Below are 22,512 nucleotides of genomic sequence, written 5' to 3' on the forward strand. Positions count from 1 at the left end.
AAGATAACTTCTCAGAACTATTTAGTTCAGATTCTGTTACAAGTTTCAATAAAAATAATATTTATTTAGGTTTATATAGTGCTTTCCGTTTAAGGATTTAAGTGAATTTTATACAACATTCTCTGTGAACAAGATCACAAAATACAGGCAGAACCTGGCAGAACTATTCTATCAATTTATTTATGAAAAATACTGTCAAAAGTAATCTAGTCCTATGCTGTACACCTGTTAACTGCTGTGTCGTGGTTTAACCCCAGCCAGTAACTAAGCACCACGCAGCCACTCACTCACTCCCCCACCCACCCAGTGGGATGGGGGAGAGAATTGAAAAAAAAAGTAAAACTTGTGGGTTGAGATAAGAACAGTTTAATAGAACAGAAAAGAAGAAACTAATAATGGTAATAACAACAATAATAAAATGACAATAATAATAAAAGGACTGGAATATACAAAACAAGTGATGCACAATGCAATTGCTCACCACCTGCCGACTGATGCCCAGTTAGTTCCCGAGCAGCGATCCTCCCAGGCCAGCTCTCCCCAGTTTACATACTGGGCATGACATCACATGGTATGGAATACCCGTTTGGCCAGTTTGGGTCAGCTGCCCTGGCTGTGTCCCCTCCCAACTTCTTGTGCCCCTCCAGCCTTCTTGCTGGCTGGGCATGAGAAGCTGACTGTGTCTCACCAATATTCTTCTCATACTGAACCCAAAACACAGCACTATACCAGCTGCTAGAAAGAAAATTAACTCTATCCCAGCCAAAACCAGGACATGCTGCAAGAGTGGGACGCTCCAAAACTAAAAGCCTGTTGTAGCAATGAATACTCGAATCAGTAGTGGAAGAAAGTGGGAATATGCTGAAAAAGGTATCACCTTGCAGTTGCCATGTTGATAGACTTCTGTGAGCATCTTCACTAATTTCTCTGGCACGGGCAGGTGCCTCTTCTATGAGCACTTTGATATGATTCAGAGAAACAGTTGTTACCCCTCAAGGAACTGAGTTGAAGGATTATTCATATGTAGTGAGGAGGAAATTAGATTGCCAGGTAGGAGACCTGAGTTCCATTCCCAGGCCTGTGTTGTTTTTGAAGACTAAGTTATGCCTGATCAAAACAAAAGGCATGTGATTTTACTCAAGGCATTCAATTTAATTACACAGTAGGCATTAATTTTAATTACATAGTGCAACATATAGCAAGAGGTGCTGTATATTTCTTTTAAGGCATATTTTAGTTGAAATATATCAGAGTTTAAACACAAGATATCTTTGTAGACAAAACAAAATGATAAGGGATACAAATATTGTTAAAAATGGAAACATTGTTAGACTTACCAGATGTCACTATGGTTTTAACCATTACCATGCACAAACGTACATCTCTTTCAGTGGGGACTCTAACACTTTTTAACTGGTGGAGATGTCAAATGGCAATTTTGTGGTAGCCTGGTATGTGTGGTCATGTGTCTGTGCATGTATAGAATGTACATCTCACATTTGATTTTTTATATTTCTATTTTAGACTGTAAGATGACCATGTAGAAATGATTCTATTTCAGTGTCAGGTATGTATCATTTTTAAAGATAATTTGGAATTCAGTATCAGGAGTGTAAACTATTTTCATGAGCTATTTCTCACACAGTGTTAACATTAATTGGTCTTTTTATCTTCTAATTCTTCAATAGACAAATAATTTTATGAAAATTAATAATTTTGTCATTGTACTTAACAAATAAACAAAAGTGAATATGTATGCATAGTATTTAAACTTAACTTGGCATTTCCAAATGAACTAATTCTCATTCTGGTAGAAGGAATGCATGCACTGAAACTTTCAAGTGTATTCTTACACCTCATCTTTAGGAACTTAAGCTATCCCAGCTAAGTTAGGAGGCTAGTCCTCTAGCATCCGGGATAGCAGTGGAAAGATACAGCAATTTGCAGAATTCGGGACCTCCTCTAGAAGTATTCAGAGGTGTCTATGGTGCTTCTATATTAATATCTTAGGATTAGAAATATATTTTTAAAGTTAATCTTTCAGTCATTTTCATTTATTGTGCTATCAAAGTGCATCACGAAGTGGACTCACAGAGAATGTAATGGAGTCCTTTTAGATGATAGAATGAAGCCAAAATGCGCACCTGCACTAATGTTTCCTTTATTGAGTGCCACGTTTCCTGAAACACGTACTAGGTGGCAGGATCCACTTCCTAATTGCACCTCTCTTTTAACAAACTTCGATGATAAACAGTATTTGATGCAGAAGCCCAGAATTCTTCTCATTACCCACTAGATGTCACCACTGACACAGAAAAAATTATAAGAATTTTATTATTTTTCTGCCTCTTAAAAGCAGAGTTGGTTGTTCTCACCACACTTTGATTGAAGTAGAACTCCAGGCCAAGAAATTCCAAGAAATTTGTTATGTTCCCTTAAAGCTGTGTGTCCTCTGACCTTGTTTATTAACTGGAAAACGTTGAAAATCTTTTACAGGAAACCACACCTTGAATATTCTCCTGAGGCTTGGCCCCATGTGGTAGTAGGCTTCTCCATTCCTTACCCTAATTTGCTTTCCTCTGCCTCTCTTACATCCAGAACGATTTGAGTTGCCTATTCAGTAAAATAAACTGATAAATGCTGTTAGGTACCTCGCTAATTGGAAGTTTAAAATAGGCTGTATCCTGTTTTCCTATTTTCTTTTTATCTATTACAGCTATGACATCAGAGAAGCCCACTCTGACAACTTCCCCTGTCTTTATTATTAACACAGTTACACTAAGATTATGGATAAAAATGAAGGGAGATAAAAAATAGTCAGGCAGCTTTATTTGCCTAGATTTAGCTGTTCTGTGTTTAAATGTTCTTTAATTGTTACCAGAGGTATTCTTTCTTATAATCATCATATTTTAGACCAATTTTCAGTGATTTTGTTTAGGTTCCTTTTTCATGTACTAATACTTTTTAAAGTCAGAAAAGGCAATTGTCATGATCAAGAGGATAGACTTCTTGATAACTCTAAGTAGCCCTTGGGTGAGCATGTTTCAGCAGTATACAGTAATAACTGTAGCTGACTTAGTGTGCTGCTTTTTTATTTCCTCAAGGATCATCAAGATTACCATCCATTTTGGCTAGAATTGGTGTTGCATATCACAATAGAAAAAAAATCATAATGAATGTGAATCTGAGCAATTGTTTGTGAAAGGCCATTGGATTAGAGTATATGTTTCAAAAGATGCTGCTTTGTAGTCCAAAAGAAGGTGTGTCTTACTACTTGTGCAGATACTGCTCCTGCAGTGAAAAAGTTGTCTGAATTCTGGAATGAATTTTCCTGCTTCTATATTCTGTCTCTGTATTTTGCCTTTTTTTCTGCTAGATTTGAGTTCCCTAATTGGAGTTTTTCCTGCATGCTGCTTGAGACCAAATCAAATAATCTCTGAACCTCATATGATACATTGAAATAGACTGAATTGAAGTTTATTCCTTTAACACATTTTCCCAATTTATTAAAATGTAGATATATTAGGGCTTCATTTAATATTCAATACTTTAAATACAACTATTAACATTCAGGTGTTTAATTCAGAGAAATAAAACTGACAGAGAATACTTTGCATTTAGTTAGTATATTATATCCAAAATTTATGAGCATCATGCAAACATTATCCTAAGTGTTGCATTGTTACTCTAAGTCTTGTCATATTCACATTATGAAATAGGCACACATGGCACAGAGGGACTCTAAGTAGCTCAAGGTCATTAATTAGGAACATAGAATTCAGAATTTCTCCTTGAACCATTAAACTACCATTTTGCACTTCTGGTGTAATGAAGATACTACACAGAACATCCCTTCAACTCATCCCACCAAACTCTTGACAGTACTCAGTTGAAGGAGTTCCAGTTCCATCAGAACTTTGTTGTTAAGCTAACTGAGCAATTTTAGAAGCAAGAAAGCATTCAGGAAGTGGTAAATTCATCAGCACAACAAAATGAATGGGAGAACAATCCTTTTACATTGAACCTTCAGGATGCCTCTCTAATCATCCTTCCCAAAAGGTATGGAAAAGACTTACATAAACTCACCATTACATGCAAATGTGGCTTTAGCTGTTGAAGTTATCTGGTTCTGGGATTTCTTCTTAAAACTAGCATACTCCACAGTGTTTTCTCAAAATGTTTCTCTCAGTTCCGTAGCAGAAGAATAGGAATGAATGCTTTACTGGTGTGCCACAAACAAGGTGGTACACGGTCTTGGGATATTTGGCTAATATAGGGCCTGAGATCTCCTCTGCCTCAATTCTCGTCCCTGCTCCCTAATCTGTATACTCTTTTTTTATTTTGGTGTAATTGTTCTATGAAGTTGTAAGCTTCCTGATAAGTTAGCTCATGCAACATACACCCCTATGTACTTTTTTTGCTGAGGAACTATGTTTTCTTCCTTCAGGGACAAATTTATACCTGACTGCAATTAGGAAGAGGAGATTAATTCCTGTTGTATAACAGGCCATGTCTTTTTTTGAGAATTAGTTAATACTTAGAAACAGTTAAATCAATGGCTGAGCAAGTGAACACTTAAAGGTGGTAGAGTGAACCTTAGCTGCAAACTTCTCTGTCAAGGCTGCCTGCCAGCTTCTCCAGATGAAGCTGTTTTTACAAATGCTTGTCATTCAAGTTGTGGACAAGGCCCTGAGCAACATGATGTAATGTCAAAGCCAGCCCAGCTTTGAGTTGTAGGTTGTACTGAGATGTCTTCCTGAGATCCTTTCCAACCCAGAGTATTCTATTATTGTGTGTTTCTCCTGAAATATATTACAGTATTTACAGCATGATTTATAAAATGCAATTAAATATAAAGAATAGAAAAGGTAAACATACTTCATGTGTTTTATTTTCTGTTTTGCAAGCTTTAGTTGTTGCTCATGAGTTTGCCTCTTATAGTAGGAAGAGTTTGCCTACTACAAGATAAGGATATATGGACTAGTATTGCCACTGCACACTTAGGTTATTTGCCAACCTGTAGGAAGAAGAAAATATGTGTAGTCTATAATCAACTATATTCTAGTCTAGAGACAACAACATACCCTTCTTGAATAGCTAGTGATAGTATGTTGAATATGGAAAGTCTTAGCAAAATTTCTAGGACATAAAAATACTATTTTTTTTTTCAGTGAAGTTAACATGTACAGGTGTAAATGAAGCAAGCATGATATCAAAGAGATACGGTAGGTTATAATATGGCTTGACGTTTATGATTTGGAGAAAGCTATAAATAAATAGGGTAGATTTTTTTAAACAATTGAAGCTTATTTCTTTGCCTATGCAAAGTACCTCCACTTGCAGATCTCACTTCACAAACAATGTGTTCCTGTGTTTAATGGAGTAAGTTGGAAGAGAAAAATATATTTGGCCAATCACAGAAATGTCATTCTATTTCTTCCTTTTCTGTAGCTGAATAATTTATAATCACTGAAGAGCTCTATTTTTATCTCCAGTTTTTGTTCTACATGATGAAAGAGGTAATCTCAAATTGTAAAATGTGTACAACAGTGTAACAGTTCTGAGATTGCCCCCGAGTTTTTCAGATTCCTGATTTGAATTAGTTCTTCTTCAAATGTATTAAAGCTGTTAAATGCATGTTTCATACTTTTACTAACAGTTGTTCATAAATTACAGTTTTCCAAAGTCTTCTACTTTAGGCATGGTGTTTGTCTTTGAAACTGGAACATTTTGTTTGGTTGAACTCTTGAGCTGCTTTTTAGCTCAAAAAAATCAGAAGAATATCAGTGGATGTGAAGGATCTTTTTGAATGTCTTCTTGAAATTCTGGTTACAAAGAGGATACAGGAATGGATTTAAGGTGGAGTTCACATAGCCAAGCCATATAGTGAACATGTGTAATTTCGAAAATTGTTCATGGCCATGGAAAGCTATTACCATAAATAACACAAAATAGGGAATCCAGCACAGCATAAAGGCTGCCATTATGACCCCTAATTGCTTAGCTGCTTTCCTTTCCCTGTTCCCATGCAGTCCTTGAATGTGCCTTTTGGAATGGGTGTGCAGACTTTGCCAGGTTTTCCTCAGGTAAGTCAGTCCTCTGAAATCCCTGTTCTCAGTCTTTTCCTGAAGACTGCAGGCTCTTTCAGGGTTAGGATTGAAATGCTTTCTACAGGGTACCTCCTCTGTGAAAGTATGGTTGTCTGATGCATCACTTAAGTCACTGTCTTGTGAGCAAGGCTCCTCTTCATTTTTGTTCTCTTTTGTTACACACCCACACTTCTTTCCTGCTTTATCCAGGCCTGGCTCAGACTGGGCAGTGGTGAAAGGAAAACAGCTCCATTTAAGGACTTTCCTATTACTCTTGTTAACGAATGCCTTTGAAGACTTGTCAGAATCACTGAAATGAAGCTCTGCCTCCATATTTTTGGGCTGAGGGGAGCTTTGCTTGTCTTCGGGAGGGGTGTTCTCATCTAAGATTTTCTCTTGGAGGCAAATATTTTGCTTGTCCTTCGTGGGATTTTTTTCTGAGAAAGACCGATATCCATTGATGAGCTCTCGGTGTTGACAGTGTTTTCGGACAGCTCTGAATATTTTATAGTACAACCATAACATGATGATAGAGGGTAGGTAGAAATTGATAATGGCTGTCAACACTTTAAACCAGTTGACTTCAGAGAATTCGGTTTCACACTTGTTTTCCTTTACTTTCCTTTCCCCATTATTAGCAAAAACATGCCATCCTAGGATTGGAATGACCCATGTGAAAGAGAGCAACCAAACCCCCAAAATCATTAGTGATGCTCTCGTTTTTGTTCTATACTTGAGATATTTCAGTGGTTGCTGAACTGAACGATAACGGTCAATGCACAATATGAAGAGATTGAAAATGGATGCCGTACTGGCCACGTAATCCATTGACAGCCAGAACAAACAGGCTGGTAAGCCTAGAGTCCACACAGGACTTAGGATATAAACAATATTCAGGGGCATAACAGCTGCACCAACTATGAGATCTGCAATAGAGAGGCTGACAATGTATAAATTGCCAACTGTCTGCAGCTTCTTTTCCGTTTTCACAGCACATAGTACTAATATATTCATGACAATAGTGATCAGTGAAATGCTTCCTAAGAATAGACCTAGAATTGCTGAGTGAGGGTTAGCTGCATTCTCTGTTGTGTTTTTTGACATCTTCTGCACAAGAACGCAGAATGAAAATCAGAGAAGATGTCCAGGCCTTGGAAATTCAGTCTTGGTTTACACTCCTGGATGAAAACGTGTTGGATTCCTTTGTGATGTTTATTTCCAGAACTATAGAAAAGACAAGACATATGCTCAATCACTGTAGTACTAAAATAAAATAATAAAACTAATCTGTGCTTCAGCTTAGCACTGCCCCTTTTAGGACTTTCCTAAATAATAAATTTTTACAACATTTTACATATGGGTAATTTGAAATGTGTTCTATGAAAAGTACTGGAGCAAGCTCCATGAACCAATCCAAAATGGTTTGCAGAGGTTTTTCATGGGGCTTCATATAATTCTGACCCCAGAATCTGGAGAAGAAATTTCAATCCTCACTGTTTTGATTTATTATTTCTCATTAAATAGCTGATCATGAACCATATCATAAACTACATATTGGCAAACCAATTTAAAGCGTGTCAATAAAAAGCAAATTAAAATGTTTTGTACTAAATAGTTTTAAACAAACCAGTGATTATTTACAAACTACATCTAACAGTTTGAGAATACAGCAGTTGGATTTAATTATCCACCAATAATAGGCTATCATATGATGTCAAGTGACAAGGTATTCCAAACAATAAAAACGCTGCAGCCAGTCTACACCTTTAGCTGATGCAGAGTCTCAAATAACTCCTAAGGTTGCAGCCAGTGCCTATGTTTTCACTAGTAGGCAGTCGTTCAAATTATAGGTGATGAGTAATCTCTTCCTACCCAATTTAGGCTTACATAGATTTCAAACATTTAAAGATGCAGCCCCATTTTATTTCAAATACAAACTAATAAAAGTTCAGGGAAAATAATAGGAATCTTTAGGTTTAATAAGCATCTTGCAGTCTCTCAAATGTATATAAATATAGGGTCTTTCAGGCTGAAGTTTACTAGTCGTTCAGGTGCCTAAGAAACATAAGCAAGAACTGTTGTTCTGCAATAACTTGGAGAAGCCACGTTACTCCTGCATGCTTGCTGTTGCTCTTTGCTGCATTAAAGTGGAAAATAACTGGAAATAAGAGGAGTTGAGACTGAACACATAGCAAACCTTTCCTTTATGCCTAAGAATTTTTTTTTATAATTAATCTTTAATAAATGAGCTATCTTTATTTGCTTAGAACTTTGGCATGAGCCATGTGTAGAGCCTTCAGAATGAAAATTCTTTAAAATCTTCTATATCCCCATGATTAGAGTGCCTAGGAATTCCAGTACATGCACTGCAGTTAAAAAAAAAAAAAAAAAAAAAGACAACCTAATAAACACTCACCAGGGCATATACAAAACCCATTTTACAGTGGGCCACATTTGCCCGGTTAGGCTTGTTTCCTAGTCACATTCATTTCTACATACTATTTTGCACGTGTTATCAAAGTGGCAGATTTCATCTGTACAAACACAGTGGTGTGTAGCTTTGTGGTGACTTGATCTGCATTGGGAAACAACTATAGGTGCATACTTCACTTGTTAATGTATAACCTCTAGGTTATATATTGAGATCATAGACCTTAATTAAAAAATGTGTCATTTCTTCCATTTTTTAACACAAGCATAACAACTCAAATATTGGCAATGAAAGGGGAAAGGAAGGAAGGGAATGTAAGGGTAAGAAAAGCATCTCTTCAAAGTTGAGTAGATACGCTATTCCATTATCTAGAAATTCTATGTGCCTTTGGTATCTTCTACTTCCCAACTGCTAACTTCATGAGTTGATGTAAAGTCCAAAAAATGATTAATAATATTGTAAGTCTTGGATCATATGATCAATTGACCAATTCTATCTCCAGGGTATATAAGAAAAACCTCTGTGAGGGTGATGATACATATTTTCTGCCATTTTTCTCTTATAGTGCTTGTCTGAGTTTATGTTCTGCTCTTAAAGCAATGAGGAAGGAAACTGAGACTGTAGACATACTAGCTCAAAGTATTTACACAGCTAACACTGAGAGATATGTATGGGATTTCTCATCCTTGTTATTCTAAACATGGTCAAAACAGTATTTCAGTAATCAGGGTTGAAGCTAAAATGTTTGTGTGCTTTCTTACAAGAGGTCAAATTCCTTCTTCCTTAAGCTTTACTTACAAGTGCCTGGTGTTATGAAAGATGTGTGCTTGGTAGCAGTAGCATCCATAGGCAAAGGAAATACATACCCTGTGGGGTATGAGCTCAAGAGCTATATTCTGTAATTCTGTATTCTGTACAGCCTTCAGGTTCTGTCATGTATAGTTCTTCAGTGACAGCTAGTCACAGATGTCAGAAGATCAGGGAGGCCTCAAGCACCTCCTGTTTGATAATGAGAAAAGAAATTACTCCACAGATCTTAAACCAACATGTCTGGTGACAGGAAATGGTTATATCCCAGTCTGTCATTGTCTTTCTTTCCACAGCTATACACTGTAACCTCTCTGCTGGAGTTAAGTATATGGGGCATGGTCAAGTCAAGAAGTTGATGTTAATTGCTTCAGGGACCTCATAAAGAAATGTCTGATCTTCACCCCCACATATTTTCATTTAAATTTATGGCAAAATAAAGGGAGAGAACGCAACTTTAACTGAGTCTTCAACAGAAAGAATAACAGCAAAGAAAAATATCTGATTTGATAGTTCTCCTTGGTTATTTGTGAACTGCATATGGAATAAAACATAGAGCAGGATACAATAAGTGGTGTTGACTGCTTCCCAAACTTTCTCTTTAGTACTGCTGCGGTGAGATAGGGTAGGATTTAGGAAGCAGCCTGAAGAACTTGATCTGGAGTACTTCAAATAAGGCACGAAGGTCTTGTTTTTCAAATCATGCTCCACTTTTATTAAAACATCTTCTATTAAATAAAAAAGCTTGATTACTTTTCTGTTTTGGAAGAGCTTATACAGGCTATAACAATCCAAGAATGATGTCAGGACATGCAAATCATTTGAGAACACTAAGAACAAGAAAAATTCAGGGTAATGCATTTGCTCTTTTAAAAATACACATGCTAACAGGTACACCATATTTATGATAATTCTGTCTTATAATGTAATTGTCATCACAACATCATTTGAGCAGTTCATAGTCCCTGATGGATTTTGCCTTCTCTGCTTTATGGAGAGCTGGCCATGTACAATAAAATTTTGAAGTGAAATTGAGGAACAGGTCAAAGTGATCTGCTAAACATCATAGCGTAATGTTAGATCTAAAACCAGCCAAGGCTCCCTTGCTCTCCAAACAGTGTCCTGACTATTATACTGTTTTTTTCTGTCTAGGCTTTGGGTCTGTATTCATTCAGACACCCTAGACAAGCAATGTTGATTTAGAAATTAAATATCTTCCTTTTTTTTTTTTTTTTCTTTTTTTTTTTAACTTTAATGCAGTGGAAGCAGCTTAGTCTGGCTTTGACCTTTTGACATCTTCCATTATAATAAGTCCACTTACATGATAAGGTCTAATATGGCTGGAGTGGGACTATACCCAGTAACAAATGTCTAGAGTATTAATCACTGGAACAGGCTTGCAAGAACCGTTTGCCCTAGTCTAGAGTGAGTAGATCTTGAGGCTGGATTAGGATATTGAAGCTTTACAGTAACATTGCATTTTCCCTTTTGAACAATTTGTGGTTTTCACATATGATCCTTTACAACCCTGACTTTCTGAGTATTCTCCCACCAAAGACAGTTTTGTAAGGCTCTGGGTAATTTATGTTTTGGAGTGTGTTAATGAGAAAAGAAGCCACTCTAAGAGGTAACTGGAAGAGGGTCTCCATACCTTCGGCATGAAAGTTGTATACCCAGCACATACTTCCTACCTATCTAGTTTTATTTGAAGCCAAATCATACCTCTCAGTCCATTAAAAAGATGTACCAAGGGATTGAGTTGGTCACAAAATGCTTAGAATAGAGCAGAAATGCAATGTTGCCTTTGTATGACCTCATCCTTGCAACTTGTCTCTTTGCATTCCCTAGCATGAGACACCACGTGCCGCTGCTGTTTCTGCCTGAGAACTTTCAGATCATACAGAATTCTCCTTAACAATAAGTTCTGATAGGCATTTAGCAGCATATCAGACATACTGCAATCCCACACTCGTGTGTACAGGAAAGAGAATTTGGTGGCTTTCTTGTATCTTCTAAGGGCCCAAAGAAGGCTTCCGACACAGGAGTCTCTGTGCATCTTGCACCTGTCAGTGCCCATGCTCTTTCGATAAGGAGTAAGCTGCAGAGGGCCTACATCTCCCTCTCCCACACAGGCCAACAGAACAGTACAAGAGAAAACTGTAAGCTTCTCCTAAGAAGCAAAGGTGACTGCACACAAAATAGCATGCAGAGAAGTTGCATTTAGTTGCAGAAATGTTATGTTATTGGTCAGTGCCCTCCAATACCGCTCTGTATTTGGAGCTTCGGCCCTTATATCCCAGTCTTGCCCACTAAGTTTACATTGAACTGCTACGCAGTCGCCACTCTTTGCTAGAATTAGTACATTTTGCCACACAACTTTGTCCAATGGAAGATAACTAGAAAACAATAAGCCTTGCTCCATGTTATGAAATTCACTGATCACCTCTTCTGTGTTCTAGGGAAGATTGTAATCTACAATTTTTTTTCTTAAACTTCCTACCATCATCATTAGTAGTGATGGTACCAAATATCATCAGCAATTAGTCATCATGAGAGCGCTGTGATTTGCAATAGCAGCTTCTTCCTCTTCATTGAGGCACACACCATTTTGTAGTGGCTGTAGACTGTTTGTGGTATATGTACCCCTGCTCAGGAGCTACTGGTTTAATTCTTTATCTGTAACTCAGTTCCCAGTAAAGGAACTGTAATAATACTGAATAAATGTGTTTTAATATTTGGACAGTTTAACTCTCATTACACTGAACCAAAGCTCACTAATACAGAACAGATTTTAAAGAAAACAATCAGCCTAAGATCTTGGATAGCTCTTTGGAATTCCTAAACCCTGACCTCACCATGAAATGCCTTCTTTAATTTTTACTGTCTGTAAAGAGCTTTTTCTACAAGGAAAATCAGCAATCATTATTTGTTTGTTACTGTATCACAGTGATAATTCTTCCAAGGAACAAGAATCTACTGGGAGATGCTAAGTGGATGCCTTACTGACTCATTAGTGCAGGTGCAATCTATTAAGCCCTGACTAAGTGGGAGTAAGTTTCTAGAAACAGATGCTGGCATATCTCTTATGTGTATGTTTTAAAGAAACTACAGCTACAACAGGAAAAGGCTAGGCTGGAACAAAATTCTTGTTCATCAGACTAAGTTCAACACAGAAGGTAAGATTTGATTTCAGATGACCTGTGTTGACTATGTTGTACTTAAGAAACCTATTTGTTTCTAGTGGTTTTTTGTTTTAATTATTCTTTAGGTGTTGAAAATATTAACACACTAGAGGTTTGATTAATTTTCCTCTCAAAGACTTATTTCTCTGTAAGAAAACAGTCCCTAGGCAATGCCTGCCAATAATCAATAAATATTTTTGATAAATAGTAAATGAAAATAACTTGATAACCTACCTGCTGTTCCCATTCAAATGACCCACTGTCTCAGTCCAGGAAGGACCAGCTGTGTTTTTCAGAAAAGTGTCTACCACTATCAAAGGAAAGACTGGATTCCATCTATACTTGAGTTGTCTCTTCTAGGTAGTCTGAAATGAAAAGACTACATAATCTGAAACTTTAGTGTCTGACCAGTCAAATTTTGTTAATCCTCCTAAATTGTCCTCTTCCCCCCACATACCTATTCTAAGGGCAGTGAGAATTATAAATTAATCTTCCACTATGTGAACAAACAACCCAGCCTGACTTATAAATACTTTCATTCTTTATTTTTATTATGACTCTTCGTGTGAAGAAACTCAACCAACACATTTGGACATCTGGCTGTCTAGTTTTGCATAAACTTGTATTGCGTGCATTTGGTGGCAGATAATTTTCAGTGGTTCTTGATGTAAATGCTGTCTTGGGGGAAAAATGAGGCCAGAACTAATGTAGCAGATGGACACTGTTGCAGATGTGCTGAAGTCTACTTTACAGACTAGACTGTAGATAGAAAATTGCTGTCTGAGTTGTTGGATTGGTGATCTGCACACTGATTTCAGGAGTTGGATGGCCTGGGAAATGGTGCAGGCCTTCAGTGTGCCAGTGGTAATTTGCAAAGGTACTGTTCCTGGGGAGGGTAAAGGCAAGTAGGCTGTTTCTGAAGCCTTCTCCACACTTTCACTTCCAAACAGGGTAGGTGGTCTAATGCTATAACTACTGCATTTTTTCCCCTCCTGGTTCAGTGGCTTGTCTAAACAGTATAGTGAATAAGCTGTATAGTTTCAGAGCAACAACAAAGCAGAATAGAAGGAGTAATGTGGTTACATCTACACTCCTAAGAGATATTTATTCAATTTTCTCTGGGAATGCACATGACAACAAATTTTAAACTACTTTAACTGAAGGCTCCTTGAATTCATTTATCCATTTGTTCTGAACGTGCAGTACACGTGAATGGTCCTCTCATGCTTACAGCAATGAGTGGGGGACCATTTAATGCAGTATTACAAAGGGACTAGAACAAGGTCATCACTTCTGCCCTTTTATACAGGAGCTATATTGCTTGGCTGTGGTCTGGTCTGTGATGTCAAATTTATCCTTATTCCTCTAAATTGGATGGTGGTGTTCTAAGGATAGCAGGCAGACCTTATGAACAACAAAAAGACAGAATGCAGAGCCTATTGTGAAGGGAACTTGAAGTTTTTAAGTAACTTTGTGAAGTCTTTGCAGGAGAAAAAAAGTATTTATGATTATAACTGTATGATATACTGAATTTGTAACTTGGTTATGTAAGGATATTTTCTTTTCAGTCCAGTGATTCTACTGTGCTATTGCTGTTTTTTATTTGTATATCTGAATATTAGGGTACAGGCTTTCAGAATTGCAGATAAATACTTATGCTCTTATTTAATTGAGGAAATGTTACATCTGGTTTCCTTAAGTGAAGCATAATTCAAAGAGCACAAAAATGTTTGGGCAAGCTGGAAGATTTGAAAATGTAAGTGGAAGTTCAGCTTGGGGCTTGTAGATGGTACTTGACTTGATTATACTTGATATTTTCAGGTTTTAGTTTTTATAGAATCACAACAGTTGCTTCTCTAGCCACATGCATCAATCAAATTGGTAGGCTACATGCTGCTGTCAGCACAGATTTTTCTGATTGCTGATCTTTTATGCTTTTATTTGGCTGGGGGTCCTGCCTTTAGTAGGAATGAAATTATCTACAGTTTTAGCTATCTGCCAGCAAATAGTTTAGACCTGAAATATAGTTTTAGCATGAATAACACAAATCATTATATACGGTCATGCTATCCTTCTTATTTGCATACATGCATCCTGAGTCCTTAGCTTTTTATAAAAAGCACTGGACTTTGTGAGGAAATTGAGTACTTGAATCTGAGTCACTGCTGCACTGTCTGAGCTCAAATCTTGATTAAGATGCTGTGCTGTGTCTGTGTGAAGACTTGTCTCTTTCAGAAATAACTGTCTCCTCTGGTGTTCTGACCCTTCCCCCCACCTCCCCCTTACTGGTGTACTGTTTTCTTCATTGGATTAATACTGTACTGGATCCTATCTTTAATCTTCCTCTTGCTTTGCTCTCTGATATCCTTGGGTGACTACTAACTGTCTGTGTTGCTGTTAGATTTCTGGGGGTGGGGGGGGCAGAGAAGAAAAATTCAGCTTTTCATTTTGTGCAGTGAGACCAAACATGCTCATTTTACCACTGACAAACTTCTCAGGGGTCATTTAAAAGAACTGTTATATCATTAATATAAAACTTTGCCATTAAAAAAAAAAATAAAAATACCACCAAACAAAAAACCAACCCAAATCAACTGTGTAGACAGTTCTGTTTGGGTTACTATAGTAGCGTACCTTTGCTGATCTTACACTCTTTCCACTTTAAAATAGCATGCTGCTCTGCTCATACATGGGAGGAATTTAATTAGTCCCAGAGTTAACCAGTGTACTTCTGTGGCATGGCAGAGTGGTCAGTCACTTTCCAACTTAATTGAGAAGTTAAATTATATGCTATTATGAATGCACATCACTGCAGGGGAACCAGACAAACTATTATAACCTGTCAAAAGCAAATTATTTCTGTAAAATATGGAAACTTATGACTTCATGGTACAAATGCAGCTTTACTCTCAAGCAATTGAAAGTTTGAGATGTTTATTACTTCAGTCATGCCTACACAGGGGTACTGATTTGAAGACATTTGGCATGAAAAGCATGATTTACTACTTGCTTATGACTTGTCTGTATGGGGCAACACCTTGTAAAAGAAATATTCTGAAACAAATCTAATCCAACCCAGTTAGTTAACTTAAGCTGATACTGACTTTGCATCCTTCCATCCGGTCTGATGTTTCTGTTCTTGGGCACTGCCAAACACAAGAGGTCCATTTAAAAACTTGGACTCACAGTGTAAGGGCCAGTTCTTGAGTGAAGACTGATCATAGAAATACTCCCGTGGAAGTTCTTGCTCCTGTTAGCATAACCGGAGTGCCATCAAAGCTCTTTTCCTTGAGACAGGAGAGTCTATCCTGGGGAAAACTTCATTCTGTTTTTGATTTTTGCTATGTGTTCCTGTGTCTCTGTGTTCTGCTTGCTTTTTTTTTTTTTTTCTTTTTTTTTAAAGAAAGTTGATTATTTGATCTCCCCAGATGACAACAAATACAACTTTTACCGTATGGTTCATATATGATACTGAGTATATGTGAACCCAGAAGTATATGCTAGGTATTGTTTACAGTATACAACCCCCCCTCTGCTAAACCTAAGTAAGTGCTGAGCAGAAGGCATATTCTTGGAGCAGTCTGTCAAAAATGGAAATTGAATCCAAAATACAAATGTGTTAGTCTAAGGAAGTGTTCACATAGCTAATAATATGCGATATACAGCAAAATATCAAATATTTGCTCAAAAAAGACAGTTACCTTTACTATGTAAGGTATATACCCAAGAAGTGAAGCTGTATGTAGAGAAATCCTTGTGTGAACAGAAAATACTGGCCATAGTAGCATTTAGCTGTCTGAGCATGCATGTCCTAATTAATTTGCATAGATGAGCATACAATTTAATGCTAAGTAATACTTTACTCTAAATATGAAGAGGCCATGCCAAGATAGGAAGCTAAACACCAAAACCAAATTCAGTCCTGTGAAGTTTGATTTGGTACAGAATGGTTAGGAGCTGAAACACTCTCCTAAAATCTATATAAGTATTTTCAATAATATTTTCTTCTTTAAAGAATGGTTACCATTTGTGGCATGCAGTCTTACTCTGGGTATGCTCTTATCTATAAACAGTTTATCGTTAATATTCTCAGATTTCACATACTGTTCATGCATAAGTCCATTGAAATTCCATAAGTCCATTTCCCTGCTGTATTTTTGGTACTGATTTCACTGCATGTCATCTCTTTTCTGTTTCTTCTCTTTAGAACTCACAAATAGCACTGAAAGCCTAAGTGAATTAGAGTTCTGCAGACTTACACAGTATCTACTAATTCATAACATTGTTCTGGGTTCTTAACATTATTTTTTTAGGCTGAGAATTGACTCTTTGAGAGCATTATTTTTCCATGCATAATTAAGGACAGAGCATCTATGTCTCTGATATCTCTACACTGGAATTTGTATACTCTGAATCACATTCTGCTTGTCTGAATTTTCATTGTTCCAATACTGATGCATATTCAACTGTGTTTTGTAACTCCTGGAGACATAAATCAATAGCTGAAAGCAGGCATGGAAAGCAAGGGAAGAGTATAAGAAAGTGTATTTTCCTGTGCATTTCAATGCATCCTGCTTTGTGCCAAAGCTGTGATGTTCTCCTTTTTCAGTCCTTTGCTTCAGCTTCTCTGAGCTTTACCAGGTCTTTCCTGATCCTCCCTTGGCCCTTTCTTCTGGGGGGGGAGGGGAACTTAATAGCTGGCCTGTATGATTAATATGAGAGCTACAGGAATAGTATCAGGAAAAATGATTAAATAACCCCTGGCATTCAACTACTGACAGAACCTTGGCTAGGGAAACACTACTTGCTATTTAAGACAAAAAAGATGTCTGGATGTGGCTCATAATCTAGAGAACCTTAAGTTACAGGAATACAGTTGCAGGCTCTCCTTGTCAGCAGAACCACTGCATGCAGTAGCTTCTGAGCTGTTTGTTTAGGAACATTCTGAAAACAATTTAGGAAAGGGGAAAACAAAGAAATGGAAACTGTAGCTACTTAGCTGAAAAGAAGGGGGTGGGGAAGCCCACAAATGTAACAGTGAATTCCAGGAGTAGCATATAAAAATGAAAGTGATCAAGTTACCTTTAATGCTATAATCAACTAGAATTGCTTCTAGTCCTGTGACTCAGTGAATAAAGTACAAATATCCAAAAAGCAGCCTAAAAATCTCATCTAATCTGGTAGCAGTCAATATCTGGCTATATGCAGCTAGATTATTACTGGAATCTATTAATCCTAAGAAAGCAGCTAACCTTTTTGTCTTTGACATATTAAAGTTTAAAATGAATCCCATCTGGAGACTCCCCAGCAAAACTGTGTAGTCCTAGACACTTGAAAGTTGAATTTTTAATTTTTTATTTTTTTTTTTTAAAAAGATTGCTGTTAATGAATGTGTATCATTGACAGCTCTAATCCATACTGAGGAATACAGACCTGGAGCAGAGGGCATTTTTATATTTAGTGTCCTAAGTGGAGTCAATATTAGCAGGCAGAGATCTTAAATATCATGTTTTAAATTCCAATAGTGTCACCTAAACCAGGATAGTCTGAAAGTGTAGTTTCAGTATCTTTCAAGTGCTGGATGCCTGAAGTGAGACTTGGAAACCTATTGGATGTCTGGGTGTTTCTATTTTATTCTGGTGTCCTGTCCCGTCCCACCCTCCCCCAGCAGTATAATGCTGCTGTCTTCTGATCATTGACCTTCATTTTTATATACTAATACCGAACCTTCCTAAGTTTAAGTCGTCGATGTATACATGTGTTCAGCAGTATAATTGACTACTTAATTAAACAATTTTCTAGATACTATTGTACTATGACATGAATTTACAATTATTTTCTTTTTCCTAAAGAAATATATTATTTTATAATTCTGTGTCTTAACCTGAAATTACCAGGAGATAGATACACCCTTTTTTTTTTTCTCTGGCTGGCATTTTTGAACAACTCTATTTCATGACCATTAAAACCAAAAGAGCTAATAGAAGATGGACACATTCAAAAGAACGTTCTGACCCTCAAAATGAAGCTCAGACTTCTGTTAAACTCTTCTTCCAGTGGCTCAACTTTCTGGTTTAAGTCGTACTAAATGTCAGTTTTTCCATGACAAAAAAAAAAAACCCAAAACAGTCTCGTTCCTGTGGTAGTATTTCCCATATATGGATTGTTTTTGCCCAGAGATTGGGGGAAACGGCATCATGACTAGAATCCTAAAGCTTCCAGATATGGTATAAACTTTCCCTGCTAGCCTAAACATTATTAGCAGCATATAGTTCATTATCAATGTGATCTCTTAACGAACCAGTATTTAAGTGCTATTGTCATTAAGTAGTGCAGTGCTGGAGAAGTCTTATCTTCTCTACTCCATTACCCATCTGTAAAAAAAGACTTTTGCTATAGGGGTTAGACCTATTAAATAACTGTTGCAATAGATGAAAATACCTTTGTGCTTTGATGTAGTAAACAAAACCACTAGCTGTAAAATCTCCTATAAATGAGGGGAATTTTCCAGTGTTGTGGTGCCTTTAAAGCTGAGTAGCCACAGTGGTGCCTTTTCACTGGCGATCTCTTCTGTTACTGGAATCCATTAATCCAACTCACTAAAACAGGACATCTTTCATACAGGGATAGCAAAAAATCTTTAGAGTTTTTTGGAATCTGCCTTGTGTTACTACTTATTCCAACCCTTGACGAACTGTAAAACTAGCTGCTTTTAATAGTTCTGCATCAGAAATGCAGTTAACTTTTTAAAATGTAACTTAACCAGTCATTCAAATATCGAGATCTGTCTGTTTCTTTCCAAGTGACTTACTTGGTAAGTCACTACTGGAGAATCACTAGCCAAAAAATAATGTACGTAAACAAGAGTTGTTAGTCCTTTAAATGTTGAGGTTGCATACCTCAATACTGTATCCGCTATGTGGTTTAACAGTTTCCAATAGAAAGAACTGGGTTTGGATAAAGGAAGCTTCATTGTCTGATAGCGAATAAGTTAACCAGTTTTGAAGCCTGATGAACCCATCTATGAATAACTTCTCTGAATTCTGAGGAACTGCTAGACGTGGAGTAAACTTATTGTTTTGAAAAGTCATTTAGCTTTAACAAAGATGGATTTCTCAAGTTCAGATTCACATCCTTCAAGATGTTCTCTCTTTTCTCTAGCTCTTAGTATATGTATTGAAGAATCCAATGTTGTTATTCTTCAAAAGAAGGAAAAAAATCTTAGAACTCTCCTTGCCCCAGAATTAGTGTCTGGTCAGGATAAGCACAAACTAGTTCACGATCATACTAATATTGCAATTCATAATAGGAAATGTCTTCCTAATACTTATTAGGATCTATTAAAAAAAAAAAAAAAAAAGATGACCACAGAGTAGCACAGAGTAGTGTTTTTAACATTTTATAAAATAGAATGAACCCTTTAGGGTCAATGAAAATCAGACGAATATTGTGAATCTTCTTCCCTCCCATCCCCCGAAAGCTATTGAAGTGCTGATCAATATGAAATTTCTTTGTGGATTTACCAAGATGAACTTTAATTTCAACCCAAGTGAACTTTTAAGCTATACAAGACTTCATCACAAAAATGCACAAATTCAGAAATTCTAGCGGGTGTGAGGACTTACTTTCTGCTTGTACTGTTAATAAAAGTAAACCCTGTTACTGCAAGTTTTGGTTTCACTTAGATACGCTAATGTACAAAACAATTTTTTTGTCTCTAATTTGGAATATATATTGAGTTATCAGTGTCTTCAAACATCTATAAACTTACTGTAGTAATATGATGAGTTCCTTCATATTTTAGCAATAACCCATTGAATGTCCAAAGTTTTCCCTTTTTAAAAATACATATATATATCTATATATCTATCTGACTTAAACAACCTTCTATTTTCTCCAGGCAGTTTTAATGTTGCTTGTTGAATTAAACAGGTGGCTGAGATGAACTGGTGGAGCTCATGGTCTCCTACAGCTAGAGAGCCTGGCACCTTGCAAGTAAACAGTTTAGAAGCAGCTTATCCAAGAAGTCTGATTCCTCTTCATTATTCCTGCTCAGTGTCTGTAAAGGAAAGGCTAGGGAGGCTACATCAAGAATGGGCCATGGCATAGGCTTAGAGCAGGTTATTTCCCTACTGTACCCCCCACACCCATTTCCCCCCTCAGGATGTGGTGGACTTTTATGTATTTGAGAAATGCCACAAGATCTGTATGGAAATTAATGCATCTGGGATTTTTCCCCACCTGCAAAGTATGACTGTCTTCAGGAAGGGATGAGGGTTAATGTTCACGCAAATCTTCCTCTTTCTTCAGCCAAGTCACTATTTCTTCCTCAAAACAAGGAAACAACCCCACCCTTCTTTTCTCAGCCATGTACTCTTCCACAGATACTTATCATGTGTCAAAAGAAACGTGCTTAAAATAAGGGCATAAATATTTTGTGGGTAGACGGAAACTCACCCTAACCTTCCTCATTCAAGTAGTCAGTGTGACCATTAATTATAACGGAGAATCTGGCCTTTATCCATCTGTTTCCCTTCCCTTCCTTCCCCCCCATCAGAACATCACCTTCATGCTCTGTCCCTTGCTGGCACGTAGTGGCTCGGGCTCCTCTCACCGCTCCCCGGTGCAGGTGCAGCAGGCAAGCCTCGCCACAGAGCCTTGTCGCTGGTGGGTCTGCAACCAGCACAGCCATTCTCTGGGGAAGAAACCTGGCTGAGCTTGTTATATTGTATTGCTGCACCTTTTTCTTTTTTCCTCGAGAAAACATAATCGGCTTTGTGCGACTTGGATGCGTAGGTCCTAATTTTGTTTGCTCCTGGGATAGGGCCTTTGCTCCGCACTGACCCCGCGGTCCCATCTGCTGCTCTGGGCTGTGCGGAGGGTGAAAACAAAGCTGCCAGCTATTCGCTAGGATGAGTCAGATAAGGAGCAGCCAACTTCGGCGAAGCGTTTTAGTTCTTAGGGAGAGTTGTTAAAAATGAAGTGTCTCGGTGGGTTGTTTTGCTCTCGTTTTCCTTTCTTCTCCTCCAGTCCTCCCGTGCTCAGCGCTATCGCTGGCTGCCAAGGCTGGGACGAGCGAGGGCTCAGCCGCCTCCGAGCCGCTCCCCTCCCGCCCCCGAGGCGAGGGTGCCGCCGCTCTGCCCTCGCCCCAGCTCGCCCGCTTCCCCTTCTCCGCCCGCCGCTGCCCCGGGCCTCGTTCACTTACCGGCAAAGGGAGGAGGAGATCGGGGACCGGCTTCCCGGAGCTCCGGCGGGCTCGGGAAGGGCGGGCGGTGCTGGGCTCGCACGGGACGACGGCGGCGGCGGCCGGGCTCCTCGGCGCTCGCCTTCTCGCTCGTTCCCTTGCCGGTATCCGCGTCCCTTGGCTGGGCTGGGCTGGGCAGGGCAGGGCAGGGCCGGGCCGGGGGGGTGATGTCCCGCCCCGCCGGTGAGGCGCTGGCAGCTGCTCCTTGCCGCTGCAAGAGCAAGTTTTGCCCTTCTCCGGTCCTGCGCTGCCGGGGGAAGAGCTTGACTCTGCCCGCCGCCGCTCCCCGGGCCGAAGGGCCGGGACCCGCCGCTGCCGCTCCGCTCGCCGCGGCTTTCGCCTCCTCGGGTCGAGCGCCGCCCGAGGACGCCGGCCCCCCCGTCCCGTCCCGAGCCGAGGAATGCCCCGTGGCGAGCGGCCCCGCCGGTCCGGGGAGAAGGCGGCGAGGGGCCGCGGCCGGCGGCTCCGCCGTGGAGGGGCCGCGGCCCGCCGTCCCCCGGAGGCGGCTGCCGTGGTGGCCGGGAGCGGGCGGGGACGCCTCTGCTTGGCGGTGAAGCCCAGCGCACTGAAAACCTGTGGAAGCAGAGATTCCTTCCGCCTGCGGCGGGGAAGCTGCCCTGAGGGGCGAAGGGATTAATTTCTCTGAGGTAACACCAGGAGTCTGCGGAGGATCAGGAATCAAATCCCGGTTTGCGATCATCCCAGCGCTCGATCCAGCCGCAGGGCCAGCACTCTTGCTCTGAGAAAGAGCATGTGTTC

At 38.9% G+C, this 22,512-nt stretch overlaps 1 protein-coding gene across 2 annotated transcripts; it reads right to left on the minus strand.

The window, feature by feature from the left end:
• Positions 1-350: 350 nt before the first annotated feature.
• Positions 351-22,123, minus strand: HRH1 (histamine receptor H1). 2 transcript variants are annotated; one of them, XM_052775971.1, is made up of 4 exons: positions 21,715-22,123; positions 21,075-21,204; positions 9,387-9,519; positions 351-7,313 (listed from the first exon to the last, which is right to left on the minus strand). In XM_052775971.1, the coding sequence occupies exon 4, from the start codon at positions 7,191-7,193 to the stop codon at positions 5,784-5,786; it is 1,410 nt and encodes a 469-aa protein (XP_052631931.1). In that variant the 5' UTR covers positions 7,194-7,313; positions 9,387-9,519; positions 21,075-21,204; positions 21,715-22,123; the 3' UTR covers positions 351-5,783. The 2 variants fall into 2 exon arrangements, with proteins under 2 accessions (XP_052631931.1, XP_052631932.1); XM_052775972.1 differs by lacking the exon at positions 21,075-21,204.
• Positions 22,124-22,512: the final 389 nt, after the last annotated feature.

The sequence above is a fragment of the Harpia harpyja genome, chromosome Z (genome assembly GCF_026419915.1).
Source record: "Harpia harpyja isolate bHarHar1 chromosome Z, bHarHar1 primary haplotype, whole genome shotgun sequence".
In the NCBI taxonomy this organism is placed as follows: Eukaryota; Metazoa; Chordata; class Aves; order Accipitriformes; family Accipitridae; genus Harpia; species Harpia harpyja.

What these genes read in the sequence shown, in the direction of transcription:
- HRH1 (XM_052775972.1), bottom strand. Translation starts at nt 7,193, where the DNA reads ATGTCAAAAAACACAACAGAGAATGCAGCTAACCCTCACTCAGCAATT.